General features: G+C 41.9%; 1 protein-coding gene across 4 annotated transcripts in view; it reads right to left on the bottom strand.

The window, feature by feature from the left end:
• Positions 1–11286, bottom strand: part of TNRC6A (trinucleotide repeat containing adaptor 6A) — a 52660-nt gene extending 41374 nt beyond the window's left edge. For 3 of the 4 annotated variants that reach the window (XM_040592556.1, XM_040592557.1, XM_040592558.1), the window contains exons 1-3: positions 11117–11286; positions 10370–10417; positions 7946–7981 (exon numbers count right to left, since the gene is read on the bottom strand). In XM_040592556.1, the coding sequence (XP_040448490.1) occupies positions 7946–7981; positions 10370–10417; positions 11117–11121 (89 nt within the window). In that variant the 5' untranslated portion in view covers positions 11122–11286. Of the gene's footprint in view, positions 1–7945; positions 7982–10369; positions 10550–11116 lie in introns of those variants that run through there. The other variant, XM_040592559.1, reaches the window with a different exon arrangement.
• Between the last annotated feature and the right edge of the window lie 5198 nt (positions 11287–16484).

Here is a 16484-nt window from a genome sequence, read left to right as displayed (position 1 = left end):
AGCAGTCTACTTCTGCCTAGAAACACTGAGCTCCTTTTTAATCCCAAACTACCTACAACTACAAATCTCCAGTTTCAAATAAAATATACGTGTCAGAAGCAGTGCCAATTGAATACAGTAAAACACAAGATACTCCACAAGTATTAAAACTTTCATTATTTATTTAGATATATAAATAACTGGTTAATTCTAACACAGCTCAAGTCCCTTTCAAAACAGGCACAGGCATCAGTTTTGTGGTGGTTTTGGGGGTTGGTTTTGGTTGGGGGTTTTTTGAGTTATTTTAGTTTGGGGGTTGTTTTTTTTTTTTAGGTTTTTTATTGTTAAATCCACACGTGACCTCCAGTTCCCAGTTGCCCAGTTCCACTGTGGCAAATTCATATAACTTCCTCACTTTTTAATTAGACAAAACAGCACTTCTTTTGGCACCTGCCTCTCATTGTAGGTGGTGCCAATCTAAGTAACACTAAACAGCAGCTCATCAGATCTTCCCTTTCTGGTAGCCAGCAGCTTATTGTATTTTGCATTCTGCATAATGCTGCCATTCTTTTGGAAGACCCAAGTACAACGCTACTGCTGCCCATTTCAGTTCTACCTTTAAACTTTAAAACTGTTCTTTTGTCCTGTTGTGAGAGTCTTCAGCAAAATGCCAACAGCGGCTCTCCTCCTGGTAAAGATAATGCTGTAATAATGATATTTGTAATAAAATGTCAAGGCTTGTGGCCACTATTATTAATACTAGTTTCAAACAAAAAGAGATATGGTAGTGTTTTCACATGACATTCACTGTGGAAGAAAAAAGCCAGCAATACTTAAAATATTTATAGGGCACAGAAACTTCTGAGACTATTAACATTAGTACACAAGACAAAAAAAAAAAATCATATGACTGCATTTTGGGTAACTGAAGAAGTTCTCAAATCTATTTTTATTACTGTTCACACTACCAGACAACAGTTATGCTTTATCTAGATGGTAAAAAAGAATAAAATCAATTTGTTTGGAGGGAGGAAAGCTTCATAATCACAAAATTAACAAGTATTTCTTTACTTAATTACAAATGTATTTTCTGACTTCCCTCTAAACAAAAAAAAACTTTGGAGCATGCCTACATGTATCTGTAAAGCAATTAACAGAGACAGAAGTCAGTTTTCACATCTGCTTGCAGAGATCTTTGTTCTCACTGCAAATCTGATTCCAATCTCTACTTGTTTCTTTTCTGAGCGCTCCCTTCTGTCGGGGTATCACTGATTTATTGTATATCCAGCATCCCTCTTCTCCCCTATCACTTTTTGAGTGAATGTTACAAGTACTCATCAACTCATGCTGCATGTGTTAACAAAAGCAGTCTGGCACTGCAGGTATTTTACCAGAGGTAGAGCTGCAGCACATGTTGACAATAAGCAGTCAAACACCACTAGTATTCTTTCCACCCTACATATACAGTAACGTACTACAGACCGACCACCACTCTAAAAAAGTTTCCACAGACCAAATTTTGTCTTTTAAGATTTTCTAATAACAGCAAGTAACCATAGTTATTTCTTTTTATAAAGGAATTGTTTCTGATGTGATAAGATAAAAAAAAAAAATAAATCTAAAAATGTTATTTCCAAGACACACACACCCCTCGTATTTTAGTTGCTCAGCATGGCATCACAAGCCATCAAACACAGCACAGCTATTTTGCATTTTATCACAGTTTTATCATCTGGCTGCATTCATCGAGGACTGTCTTACTGCAAAAAGCAATCTTGCATTTGTAATTAGGTCTGAAAAATTATTTCACAGACAGCTAAGAGAGGTTAGTCATGTAACTACAGAAAATGGCTACAGTTGGCCAGTTTCATTTAAAGCAATCCTTTGGACACTTTACAAATTTGAGGTAGTGATCAACATGCAGTGATAACTGTGCACGATAAAGGTGATACCTAAGTCAGTTTTGTTCCTCACTTGCATCCTGAGCATTTGTAACCAAGCTGAAGCTGACCCTCAGTTTGAGTTAATTTGGAATAGTCCAATTTTTAACAGGCAATTTGAGCCAGGAAACAATACAAGAAACATGTAAGTCTGAAATCAGTCTAGAAAAAACAGTGTCTCTAAATCACAGTTCATTCTCGACAGAATACACAGTTTGCTTACAGTTGACTTCTATACAAAGAAGAGTCACTGATTTGCTGTTCAGGAAGACCGTATTTCCTGAAGTACCATTGAGAAGAAGAGACATCTAATCCAACTGAAAAGGCCAAGTACTGTATCTTCCTCCCATGGCCAGGAAAGTTGTGTCCACAGCCCTTCTTCTCTCACAATCTCATTGCTTACTGCACAGCTACCTGGCACCTCCCAGAAGCACAAGTTGAACACACATGTTCTATGAGCCATTCTCTGCCCACCTTGTCCCAAGATCACCCCAGGAAAAGCACAATGGCAAGCAGGCTGTGCAACAGGAATTCCCGTCACCTTCCCACAACATCTTTTCCAAAGGTTACTCAGATCTGAGGAAGAAGCAAGCTATGACCCAGAGTACTCACTATTCTGGTTGCTATCCTTCCCGGGGTCTTGTGTCCCCAGCTCTACCCAGCAGTGGGGGTGCACGTCTTCATGTGAGACAGGATGAGCTGCCAGACCTTAGCAAGAGATGACACCCGGAGAACAGGCTGTTGCTGTCAGACGTAGTCAACCACTCTGAAACCTGCCCCTGCAAGGCTGCAGAGCCTGGGGGAAACAGTCCAGCTCCCTCCTGACTGCCACCCGAATTAATCACCCAAACAAGCGAGCCAAACAAGGTCTGTGGGCACAGGTTAAACACCTTGGATGCAGTACATGTATCAATGCTGCAGGATGGTATGTTACCTAGGACTGTCTACTGGACCAAAAGCTTATTTACAGGATTTCTAATAACCTGCAAAGAATTCTAAGAGTTCAGAAAGCCACTAGCACTTTGTTTTGCATAACAAATTTCAGTGCGTCACATGCAAAAACTACATTAACTGAAAATCTTTCTACATTTAGAAGAAAGCTATAGCACTTTAAAGTGCAAGTAAAATGCAAAATAGTATTTTCATGGGGGGGAAAGGAAAAAAAATAAGTCATCAACCCTGGTGCAGCTAAATCAACAAGATTACATTTTGTTTTTAGAATGCAGATGCTAAAAACTAAGATACCAGAATCTCTGGAATATTCTACAACAGCATCATTTTTTTTGCTTCCACACAGGAACTACAAAACCCCTAAATTATGACATTGTGATCATTCTATTTTCATGTATTTAAGAAAACCAAATTTTAGGTTATAAAGACAGCTTAGAACACGTTAAAAAACCCCTATAATCAGTATCAGGATCCTAGGTGATCCCTGAAAAAAAAAAATTACCCACCTGTAGTTCATGACAAGTTTTTAAAAGAGTATTAGATTACCATTATAACGTTAAATCTCAGTGACTGGAAAGCAAAACGAACCCATTGTACAATTAAGTAACAACAGTAGTAAAGCCTTTACTGCCCACGTTCTTCACTGAAAACTGACTTTTTCAAGAAAGGCAGTCCTGTTCCCACTACCCTCTTACATAAACATAAACCTGAAATACAAATTCAGAGTTGCCTATTAAGTCATCACAGTCTAAAGCAGAACTCCTGAATTTCCATCTCTGACAGCTGAAAGCGCAAGTTTCCTTTATTCTTTCTAATGCAGTAATACACGGCCCTCTCAACAGACAGCAAATGGTAGTATTTATGCCTCAGATTCCAACACTCATTAGAACATATAACAAACAAACTACATTTTTAATGCTACTCCTCCAGAAACAGAAGTGTTAAGTAGTATTTCCCATTTATCATCTTAGACTTTAATAGCTAACCTACTCTTGCTATATTATTCTTTGTGTACAGACTAGCAGCAGCTTCACGTTTCTTATGGTGTTTGTTACTTGCTGTAAAGTAACCAGTCTCACAGCAAAAAGACAAAGCCAGAAAATTAACAAATTCTATTTCTGGGTTTTTCTCTATATCCAGGTAGATCAAATCCATTGACCTTGTACGGCAGAAGTGTTTGTAGCAGCACACTTGGTCCATCAGCTGGCCAAACAAAAAGCAATGACTGATAATTCTGATTCATAACATGAATATATAAACAGGCCTCTATTATTTCCCCTATCAGCCATCCAACTTTCACTAAAACACATGTACAGGGAATTTCCTTTTCCTCCTATATAATTGGATTAGCTTGTTCAAGGTTAAATGGTCTTAGCAGAAATGCAAACCTTATTTTTCAATTTAGATCAACTGAAAATAAAATACACCATACGAAATTCACATTTGAGACAAAGGCCTTCATCTTAAACAGCTTAACTTGAAAGGTGCTTTATTTTCAAGTGAGACCAAATATAAATGGATCTTGATCTCAGGAGAGACTGCACATTTGATGGCTCTGAGAACATGCAAGTAGAAGCTGCTATTATCAGCATAATTTTAAACAGACTGTCAGATAAATATTTACCATTAATTATTTTAAAATATTTTTTCTCTAATTGTGTACCTCAGCACAATTCTTGTTTGTGTAAGAGGAGAAACAAACTACCAAAATACTTTCCTCAAGACATTTCCAAAAAAAAAAAAAAAAAAAAAAAAAAAAGGAAAGTACTTTTTAATCTTCTAGGACAGGTATCACTGGCAAGACAGAAAGCACTTTGCAGTTCTGGGTGATTTTTGAGATGAAGTCTTTCACTTCATTACCATCACAATCACATGCCATTAAATGAAAAGCAACTACATTCTTACTTCTACAGTCAGCAGTCATTTTTACTTCTTTGTCTGAAGTTTTGACAGCACTAATTTTATTTTTGTATGGCTTGATTTGTTATTTGGCTTGTGAACTAGAAAAAAGCTGCAATGCTCCAGATGTAAACATTCCAGGTAATATTTGTATCAAAACATATTTTACTTATTACTTTAATTCTTGAAAAAATTTGCATTAATATTTGATATCACAAGCTCTAGCTGGGCATTGTAAAAGTATCTGGGCCGAAATAGATATATTTAAACCCTGTTCTTGTGTTACAGAGGAGGAGGATCAAGTACACCCATGTTTTCCCTGGAAGACATACCGAGGATGGAATAATTAGTGTCTGTGCAGCATGCTATCTTTGCTATTATAATACACAACAGGGAAACACGTTATGCCACAACAAAATTACAATTCTAGTCACCTCACTGAGGAAATTATGGTTACAAGAAAAATTCTGACACAAATTAAGATCTCAGACATAGCACTGCATTATTATGATTTGAACTCAATATTTATCTTCAAGCGAAAGCATGTATTACTTGCACACAGCAAATTTCCACACCAAACTAAAACAAGCTGCCATTCACCCACCGTTAATGCCAGTCACCTAGCATTCACCAAACCCAAACCACCTACGCAACAGAACTGCATTTGCTGGCTTTCTGGACTCTTCAAGCTAGCGCTAACAGAACTGCCTCTTCCCAAATGCTGCTGAAGATGCCGACAGGGTTACCAATGGCCAGGTACAGTGTTTGCTAGCCAAGCAGACACCTTCAAAACCCACTTTCAACCCACACTAAAGTCGCTGCCCCACAAGATGGAGCTAGCACATTTTTAAAGACTGCTTCCATCACCAACCAATGCTCTCAGAAGCCTCGGGGCTGTGAAGGGATTCTCCCTCAGGTACGGCATGCTAGGTGTCCTTTGAAGCACTTCAAAGACTGGTTTTGTGTGGTTGCGATGGCCCCCCATGCTGAACACATTCAACGACCAAGCCCTGCGCCGGTCTCAACCAACAGCACGCAGAAGGTCCCGCAGGGGCATGGACAAGGGAGACCGGTTAAACAACTAGCCAGCCTCTTAGGGCCCTGTGTTAGTAGCTGAAGATAAAAAGATAAAAATGAATTTTTATCTTCTACCCATATACTACATGGAGTAAACATAAAAGTAGGAATTAGAAGTGCTTATACACAGTGGCTTTTGAAACCACTCCAAGATTTCCAGTGACAAATACAGAAAATAAATTTTGGGGAAAGTAAATATAGTCCTTTCTATCATTTGCTTTTCTTCTAGTTATAAATTAACTAACTTGTAATGCTACAGGTGGAACACTGGCAGGTAAACACATTTAAGCATCTGAAACTGAAAGGTCTTTTACAGTGCTGCAAAGATAGCAAACATGCACGCAGCACTACTTATTCAACCTATGTCTGATAGCCTCCAGACTTTCAAACATATTGCTGAGACCAAGTTTTGATTAATTTTTCTATATTCTGACAAGTTCCCCAATCTTTACATTTTATGAAATGATGCAATTACATACAACTGCCAATAGAAAATATTTCTCAGTTTCTATAAACAGCTAGCTTTTCTACTAAGCCATCATTATACAAGAATCAATTACAAGATGTGTATTTTTACTAAAAATGGACCCTCCAACTCCTTTATCAATGCTTCCCACAAAACAGTGTACTACACCAAAAGGATCACTCTTCAAGTTTATGGAATAGAAACCAGTACTTTGAAGTTAACAAAAAAAAACCAACAAAAAACCAAAACAACAAAACCCACCAGTGCCTTAAATGGAAATGCTCTGGCAACTAAAACCACTCAGCATATTACACAGGAGCAAGGAAAGCCTCAGGCACTGATAACAAAACAAAAATACTTATTTACAGATGTGGTGTATGGCGTTAATGCTTTCCAGCTATTAACATACAGAAAAGGTGTTGCCAAGCTAAAAACTGAAACAATTACTTCAATGAATATTTAATCAATGAATGCATGTCAGCTACATTCTTTTTTGCTTTTAAATACCTCAGTATTTCAATTATCACCTTAAAAGTACAGCGATAGACTTCCAACTACCATGTCTACCACTACTGATTACCTGGAATACACTCACCTTTCCCATTTTCCTAATACAGAAGCTAGCTCGACAGAGCTATGTTCCAAACTACAAGCACTATAAATATGCCATAGTTCTGGAACAGTGTGTGTTACAGTTTCGCCCTGAGGTTTCATCTGAGATGTTCACTGCTACATAAGCATACAAAAATGTCTTCGCCAAGAAGTTTATCATCTAAATACACAAGACTTCAGTAGCAGCAATAAATAACCCCTATCTTAATTTAACAAATGGGAAGCCAAAGGCAGATTAAACTGCTTCTCCATAATCACACTGGTCATATAGGATATCTGTAACAGATGCACAAACCCAAAGATTCTTCAAGTCCAGAATCTTAACCATATGACCACCCATACTTTAGACTGCTTCAGTTTTATTAACACAGTCAAGAAACACACTGCACAACAGGTTTGCTGTAAGACCAGAAAAAGAAAAGGTAAATGCAAGTGATGTTATGGGGACAACCTGACAATTACGCATGACCTTTTCGTGTAGAGGAGAACAGAATGCATAATTTTTCCTAAATATCTCTAAAGATCTTGAAAAGTATGAATAGAACGCTGTCTCTCTGGAGTAAACTCTCCCCATAAGAGATTTATCAGGAAAACACCCACGCCCCAAAAAACCCCAAGAGAAAATCAAGTGCTTAAATATGAACAGAAACTACATTTCTCACTGTTTCTCTACGCCTCTACCATTGAGCCATCTCACTTTTTTTCTACAGCAAGTAAGGAAAGCCTCATGGAAATATGGTAATTATTCTAACATGGAAGAGTGAAGAAAAAATAAAATTGTACAGTAGTAACTTAGTAGAATACATGGATGAAATCTAGAGGTATACGTGATTATAGGTAAAAGGTTTGTTTTCCCAGAACATGGACAGTCTGCAACCAATGCAGATGGAATCTCCATAGCAAAAACACAGGCAAATGAAAGCAGTGAGTGAATCTCCCCCGTAATTTGCATGCTTGTGAAGTCAGTCAAAAACACATGTTTGGAAAAAAGAAAAATTGTAAACATATTTCAAATATTTACCTTCTCTCAGTTCCACATAAATGAGGCAGGAAAGCCCTGTTTACCAAACAGAATTAAAAAGTTATTTCTTAGATCAGAAGAACTAAATGGTGATTTTTACTGGTCCCGATTTTAATAAAATTTAACTCTTGCATTTCTTCAGTTAATAATGGACAGTTCTTGTTCAGCAGTAGACTGAACAGGTGACATTTAACTTGGAATGTTATGCAACAATACAGTGTGCAATAGATTTATTTGAATTACTGTCACAAATCATGCTTACTTTTGAGACCAGAAATACTTGCATAGGACCAGGCACGTACGTATTTTAAAGAGAACACAGACCAAATGAAGATTCTTTTCCAAAAGACCAAACAAACCAAATTGCTAATCCTGAGTTTAAAACAGTAATCACTCCAACTGGATAAGCAAGCTGTAATACTTATCCTACAGCAAATCACAGTCTAGGCCAATATTCTTAGTAAGATAAAAAAAGATTATTTGCTACCCATTAATTTATAAGCATAAACTCCAAAGGTGACTTCAGAACATACATGAAGCAATGCCAACGTCCTATGGATTTTACAGTCTATACATACACTATGCAATTTTCGATTAAGAAAAAATATAGCATACGTCTATTTACCTTTCCCAGGAAAAGATATTTGCACTTTTGCAATTTGACTAGGTCACTACAAATTTGATAAGAACATAAAAAATGACATTAGAGAAAGAACGAGGGCTATCTGTTGAGTTCTACAACAGTAAAACAATTAGTCAGGCCTATCCAGAGCAGGCACGCCACAGTTTTATCAGGCTATGTGCTCACATGATGAAAACTCGCTCACTAACATAAACCAGTTAGTCTACAGGTTTCTAAAAAACAACCGGTATACTAATATTAACTTAAAACCAGTTCTGAACCTTTTCAATGAATAAAACATACACGTCTGTCAGAAAACACGAGGACCCATTCATTCAGAATTTACTCTGCAAACCTTGTTCTTGTCCTCATCCCCCCCACAGCACTGAGTTCAGGCAGTTCTATAGTTTCATTTCTTGTCACTATCTGCCACGCCTGCCAGCATGACAAGGTATCTCCCTTAAGGTCATAAAAATGTGAAGATCTACTGCTTACTAAGACTTGCACCAGAATATCATTTTCAACTTAGCACCCTATCCATCTAAATAATTATTAATTAATAATACTCAAGTATGCACTGAGTACTTTCCATAGAACACTAATGAATTAATTTCTTTTTTTATTATGTTTTTCCTCACAGCATTTTGGTACCATTTTTGGACAGATTACTTAAAGTGTTGCAATTTGAAATCATTCTCTTCAACTGAAGTCCATTTAACAACGACCTTGACATTGTATTTAAAAGCAGTATGCTAAGCATATCTCAAAGATTCTATGTATGTCAACAACAAAATGGGAAAAATTATTCATGCTTAAGCATATTACCAAAAAAAAGAAAAGGAAGATACACACTGACAGCAGGGGAAAGCTGATCAGTTTTCACAGTGTATTCATAAATGGATCTGGAAGTTGGAGACTGATTAGGCACGGTAAATAAGAAAAAAAGAAAGGTATTAGAAACTAATGTTCTACCAGTTACATTAAGGGATTCAGCATATTTATAATGGCCCTTGCAGAAGTCCCTTTAAAGGTTCGCTAGCAGAAGTCCCTTTAAGGTCAAATTGAAAGAGAACACAAAAAGAAAGTAGGACAAAAGTCAAAAACAAAGAATGTAAACAGAAAGAGGTAGATATTTGCAGGAAAGTCACCATACCAGAAATAAACGGTGCAGAAGTAATTACTTCTTAAATACAGAAGTGATGTATATTACTGACACAATTCTTAATTCAACATAACGCTTAACTCTTGAGCTAGGTAATTGAAAAAAAGAGCTGCCCATTTACAAGGTTCTCCAATAAAAAACACATGCTAATGGAAAATTCACCATCCGTAACTCTTCATCGAAAAAGAGGCAAAGGCCTAATGGTTAGACGGCAACATACAGTTTGAGTTCAAACCAAATTTCTTGCCAAAAACATCTATCTCTGGCCTCCCAACAAACTGCACAGGAAAAAAACTCAAATCTACCCTTTGTCATTTTTCAGTTCTTGCTACGTGCTACAACTCAGGACAGAAAAGTTATTTTTCTCTTCAAAAACGTACCCTACTAAAGAAACTCTATTGTAGAACCTGATATTGTTATAATGCAAAAAAAAAAAACCCACGCTAAAAAGGTGTTCAGTCTATAGAAATAACTAAATTGCTCAGATTTCTCTATGCAACAGAGGACATTTTCAAATTCAGGCGTTTTTATCCTTACAATTAACATGAGATTAAAGCTCCAGATAAAGCCCACAATGATTTCTAGCCCAAGGCCAACTCTTGTTCTGAACTGTAGGAGTGAATTTAAATGAGCATCTTACCTGCTTAGTTTTCTTTCGACTTCTTTGGTAGCTTTAGCTTCCAATTCTCTGGAACAGAAAGTGATGTTGGTTTCCATGTCAACAGTAATGCAGCACAAAGCAAAAAATAAAACTGGAGCGAGGTTAAGATACACACTGAGCTCCATATGTTGATTTGTCAGGAGGAAACGGGGAGACCGCAGATTGCCAAGTAATCAAATGATATGTTTACCCAGGGACAGCGAGGCGAGCGGAGCATAACCAACACCAGCTACCCTTCGCTACCACACAACCTGTACTTCATCGTTTCAGGCACTTTAAGGAAAACAATTCTGCTGCATCACTTCAGCCCGGGGATTTGTTTAAAACGCAGCAGCGAGGCAGCCCTCTGTGCCCTATCAGCCCAGAAAGACCGGCGGCTACAAAGGGCTGCCAGCCCCGCAGGAGCAAACAATACCGAGCGCAGGAGGTCAAAGCTCAGCCCCGCGGGGAAAACACCGCTTCTGCCCCGCGCCGCTCCGCCCGCCTCCGCCCGCTCCCGCCCGGGCGAGCCCACTCCCGCGGGGCGCCCGCCGCAACCCCCCGGCCCCCTCCGCCGCAGGCCCCGCCGGCCCGGGCCGCCGCCTCCCCCCCCGCCGCAGGGCCGCCCCGGGGCGCCGAGGGGCTCTCCCGCCGCCCGGCCCCTCCCCCGCCCGCGGCGGCCGGGCCCCCGCTGGCGCCTCGGCTCGGCGGCGCCCGCCCTTCCCGCCGCCCGGCCCCGCCCGCTACCTCATGTATGTAAAGTGCTCGGAGTCCGGCCCGGCGTGGCTGCGGCCCGGGCCCGGCGCTGGCGCGGCGGCTCTAGGCGGCCTGGGCCCGGCACTGCGGAGCGGGAGGGCCCGGCAGCTGCTGCTGCAGCACCGCCGCCATTTCCTGCCTCCTAACCCGGCCGGGTCCGGCCCCGCCGCACAGGAAGGGGAACCCCGCCCCGGGCAGCACTTCCGGGTCGCCGCGCTCCCCCAACATGGCGCCGCGGCAACCGCCCTGGCAACGGGGCGGGGCAGGCGAAGCGCCGTCGCCTTGGCATTGAGGCACCCCAAGGAAGGCCGAGGCCAGCGGCCGTCTCGCCGGCCCCGGGGCAGCCCCTTCCCGAGGGCTGCTCCGGGGGGGCCTGCGCTGAGCTCGGCAGGGGCTGCCGCGGCAGCGCGTGGGGGCGGGGTGACCTTCCGCTGGGCAGGTGCTCCCCCGTGGCTTTGGCGTGGCGCTCTAGTTGTTGGTCATCCTGGAAACACACACGGAATTCCAAGCGCTATCTCATCAAACATCCTCCAGAAAAGGACAGCCGTTTCCCCGAGCGGTGCAGGACGAGGCGTAACATAACACGTTTCCACACGTATTTCTCCCTATGTGAGGCAGCTTCCTAAGGGCCCAGGCACTGCCGGCGTGCTCGGCTCTGTTCCGAACTTTGGGGCATCGATAACTAGCGAGACTGGTGGAAAAGAAGTGTTAATGTGTGAAGAACCACCATAGAGCAAGAGCTTTCTCTTACCCTTCCACTGACCTGGAGGGAGGGCGCGGCAAAGTGCCCAGCACTTGCAAACCTAGCTAGTTGATTCATGCGAGTATAGCGTAATCCAAAAAGTACAGAGATAGTCTAACTTCAAACATGTAAAAGGAAGAGCAAAGAATGAATGAGCCAAACACCGCGTTACTGTACTTGCCTTCAGTAGCAACATCCCAGAAATTAATTTAGAAAAATCAAACCAGGCAAAGGACTGATAGGTAATGATGAGAATTCAGAACAGTAATGTAGAGAAAGAGCGAAGCTGCGAGCAGGCAAAAATTCACGGTAAACAGACCTGCATTCTTACAGGCACTTCCCTGCGGGGAAGGTAGAGCTAGCACCGCTGTGAGGTCTTCATAGCCCAAACACTGCAAAAGTGAGAACTGGAAAATTCCTCAAAATAGAAGTGAAACTATTTCATTTTCATCACCCGAGTCCACAGAATAAATAATGGAATGAAAGTATTTTTTATTTTAAGTGGTTTTAGCATTTTGAAGTGTTGTTATCGGCAGCAATAAGAAAAAGAATAAGAAGCTTGCGTACAGTACTGCCTTTAAACTCATGAGTCCGTTTAACACACCTGCATTTGAAAACATCATGGCTGATTTCTACTTCCACTTTTCAACGCCTACAGGATAAAATTAGGAAGATGCAGATGCACCCCTCTTCGCAAACTGATAACACAGGCAATAGGTTTCTACTCCTAAACTTAACTGAAAAGGAATTCACACCATATCAGGTACACCGGTAGTGAAGATGTATCATACTTGTAGCTACATCTCTGCAAAACAATCTTAAAAAAAATTATTATTGAGCTTATTAGCTCTTGATACGTGTTGTCTGGTCGCAGGGCTGGGTTACTTCGGTGCACAGCAAAGCTGTCACTGAGATGGCTGCTTCCTGGCGTTCCTGCATTGACTTCTAAAGCACCGGTTGAAAATGCCCCAGCAATCTGCACAGCTACTGTTAGAGGGAATAATTGTTATTGTATGTGCCTACAGTACTGTTCAGGAATTTAATTTTCTTCTCAACTCCCTTCCACGGTTCACATGGAAATAATCATCATCCTGTCCGCTCTATTAGAAGAGCTACTGAGAAAAGTGATTTTATTGGCATACGGAAGTTCTTGCTCTCTTTTTGCACCCAGCTTGCACATTATCACAAGCGTTTACCAGCCCAGTTTCAGTTGGCCTTTACCATTCTTATTAGTGCTAGTGAAGAAATGGAGGCTATTTTATTCACCTGTAAAATAAATGAATGCCCTGGACAAATGAGCAATTGTCTTTGGAAATCTGCTGTAGTATCAACTGTCTTTCTGCCAGCGTGAATGGAGTAAAGTATTTTTCAGCTGAAGAAGATCCTACATTATTAAAGATGAGAGTTTATGACAATGCAGCATGGCTGGTAAGGGTACTTTTGTCTTCTTCTGAGAGGCTTAATAATAGTGTGCGTTGCTGTGACTTCAACATGCACATGCATAAACTGATTGTATTATCTTTGATGTACTTAAAAGGGCACTGACAATTTGAAATGAGTTTCTCAGCTTCTATTAATAACTTGTAAGTTAATTTGGTCTTGTTTATTTTTCTTCATATGAAGAAGTTTGGATTGCCATGTAGTAGTGCGTAACTGAAAGCCATTATTTCCTGACGTCTGATTCAGCTTCCTGTACTGTTTAATTCACAGCAGCCCCATTTTATCTGTCTTTAAAGGCGCTACGCTTGATGTAGGAGGACTACTGTTAAGTCTGTCCTCAGTTAGGGAGGCTAATAAATGCATTATGTACTCCTGTTATGTCATTTGGTTAACTGTGTTGTGCCACTGTCAATAAAATTCTTAGTCAAGGTTTGTAGCTTGCTTTATTATTTTAGATTGTTCTCTAATTTTATTTATGCACGTGATCCTAGTGACTAGACCACTGCAGTGATTGCTTCCATTCTGCCTCGTAAATACTACAGCTGGTTATACATTGTCAGCAAGTCTGCTGCATTAACTAACCCTGTATTACTTATCCCGTCATCTCCTTCTTGCATTAACATCATGATCTTACCTCTTCCACTTTTACAGGTAACACTTTCTTTCAGGTAAGTTCTTACACATACGAAAATGACTGGTGAACTGGATACACCAGAGAAATCCAGGCACCCTCAGATAGGAAGGACATTTTTTTCAAGAAGACACAGAAGGTTGAATTTCACCTGTGTGAAAGACTGTTGGTCAAAGCAGTGGTACTTCATGGCTCATGGCAGCTGGGCAGGAGGAGCACTAGATAGCATCTCCTTGTTTTAAACCCTGCCAGAGCTGCAGAACTGCCTGTTGATTGGCCACCTGCTCGTAATTCAGATCTCACCAGTCAACTTGTCGCCTTGCAGAAGCCAAGGAATAGGCAAGACAGTGTAGCGCGGTACACGCCTGAACTGTGCTGGCTGTCCCCGCTTCCGAACAGAAACAAGGGAGGGTGGTGGTGAGCAGCTCCCCGAGGAGCTGCCCACCAAGGAACTGTTGTGAGGCCTGTGCTCTAGCTATGTCTTCTGAGCTCCTGTTGTCCCTTCTGATTCCCAGCTGCTCCTAAGAGCAAGGCAATCCCATGGGGTCATCTCCACAATATGTCCAATGTTAACCACCCACTCCTGGCTTTAGCTTTAGTATGTGTTTATTGAGCGTAAGGTTATTTGGGAGCAAAGCTCTGGGTCATCTTCTCTCCTGCTTACTACAGTTTTTTAGTTCATTCTTTGTCCTTTCACTCTTGTGCTCATTGAAGCTTGGACCTGTGGATTTCTTTGCTAAGGTCCTACTTTCTGATTCTGCCAGCAAAGGGACAGCAAAATAACACCTGTGCATTTAAAAAGGCACATGTAACCATTGGGAGCTGGTTTTGGCTGAAGGGTAGATAAATCCTTACACCGATACATGAAACGTCAGCAGTTCTCTTCCTCACGGGTTCTCTGTCCTTAGGGACACCATCTTCCCAAGCTGGTTAACGCCACTAGTGATGCTTCCTCCACACCCTGTTCCTGCTGCCCTTAGAAAGGCAGCGTTCACATGCGTTACAGCACGTTGATAAGCATCACCTAACATCCACCCAGGCTAACGCCCCCTGCACATTTCACTGTGGTAGAAGATTACTGGGTCGGGAGATGTTTGCCAGCCAGGCCTGATGGAGACTTCCATCCATCCCCTCTCCTTTCCCTGGAGAGATGGAGGTGTTTGGCTGCAGGTCTGGGTGTCTCCCATGTCTGGTGGCAGAAGCCGGGCTCAGCCTGGCAGCAGCCGCCTTCCTGGCCTGCCTGCACCTCTTCATGCTGGCGGGAGGACGAGCAGAGGAGCTGTAGTGTGTAGGGATTGCAGGGAAAAACAGAGCTGGCTGCAGGAAAAGCCCCACTTTTGCAATGAGCCGGGGTTGCCTGCTGCTGGAAAGGGGTGGAGGTGAGGCTCCTTGTGCAGGATAGAGCCTTCCTGACCGGCGGGCACGTCTCCCAGCACAGGTGCGGGCCCTGCTGCTTCCCGGCGCTGACCGCTCTGGTCTAAGCTAAACAGCGGAGGTTTGGGGTTGGGAAGTGCTGTTTGGTGGTGGTAGCACCGCGGTCAGACTGTCAGCCACTTCTGTTGTGCATTTGAGTGGCTCCAAAGCACCATGGTCATACATGAAATTAGAAATCATTCAGATAACTATTCAAGGGCAAACAACCTGCCCTGCATCCAGGCAGCTGCCAGAGATGGATCTTTGCTGTTACATTTTCACCACTTGGTAAACATGCCCTTTTGGGCAGTGATCCCCAAATATCTTTTCCCAGCAACAGCAGCCACCATCTGCACCCTGCCAGCCTGGCACACATGCGGGTCCTCCCATCTTCAGATCCCCATTAACTTTTTAATTAGGATTTTCATATCATCAGCGCAAGAGAATAAACTGCAGGAGACAGAGAAACGTACTGACTGAAAATAGTTAAAAACGAGCTGGCGCCATTTCAACAATTCCCATCCCCTCTACCCTGCCCCTTTATCTGCAGTTTGCTGTCAAGGCTTCACGCAAAATGAAGGCTTCAGCATGGAGTTGGAAAGCCGACATGTTGGGAAATACTTTCCGCTTAATGTCTGGGGAAAATAAAGCAAGGGGCTGCTTTTTTAAGGTGATATGAACAGCGCAGGCCTGGGAATGTGGAGAATTTGCTGTCGATAGCCCTTTGCTGCGTGTTACATTCAGCATCATTATACAGAATGAAGATGCTGTCATGAGCGAAACAGATTGTTTTCAAAATTGCACTTGACTTAAATAATCTAAATGAGCTGATCTGACAGACAAGGGAAAACAGTGTTCTCATTAACACAGAGGCTCTGTGCGTTACTCTGCTAGGAGGCTTCTTTCCTTGTTCACTGTAGAGGCTTTATTTACAGGGTTTAAAAATAGCTCAGCCGATGGTAAGAGGTGCCGATGTAAAGGTACTGAACAGGCAGTGCTTACTCATAAAAACAATGCCTGCCCAGGAGTCGCTTAGTTAAGTCAATTGGACTGTTTATGTTAGCGGGGAACATTTGGGTCTCTGTCGGATCCTTAATTAGGAGGAAAAAACACAGACGACAAAGCTGGAAGTT

This window comes from Falco naumanni, chromosome 4 (genome assembly GCF_017639655.2).
Source record: "Falco naumanni isolate bFalNau1 chromosome 4, bFalNau1.pat, whole genome shotgun sequence".
Taxonomy (NCBI): Eukaryota; Metazoa; Chordata; class Aves; order Falconiformes; family Falconidae; genus Falco; species Falco naumanni.
The sequence above is the reverse complement of the archived record's forward strand: the minus strand, read 5'-3'. Positions and strand labels throughout refer to the sequence as shown.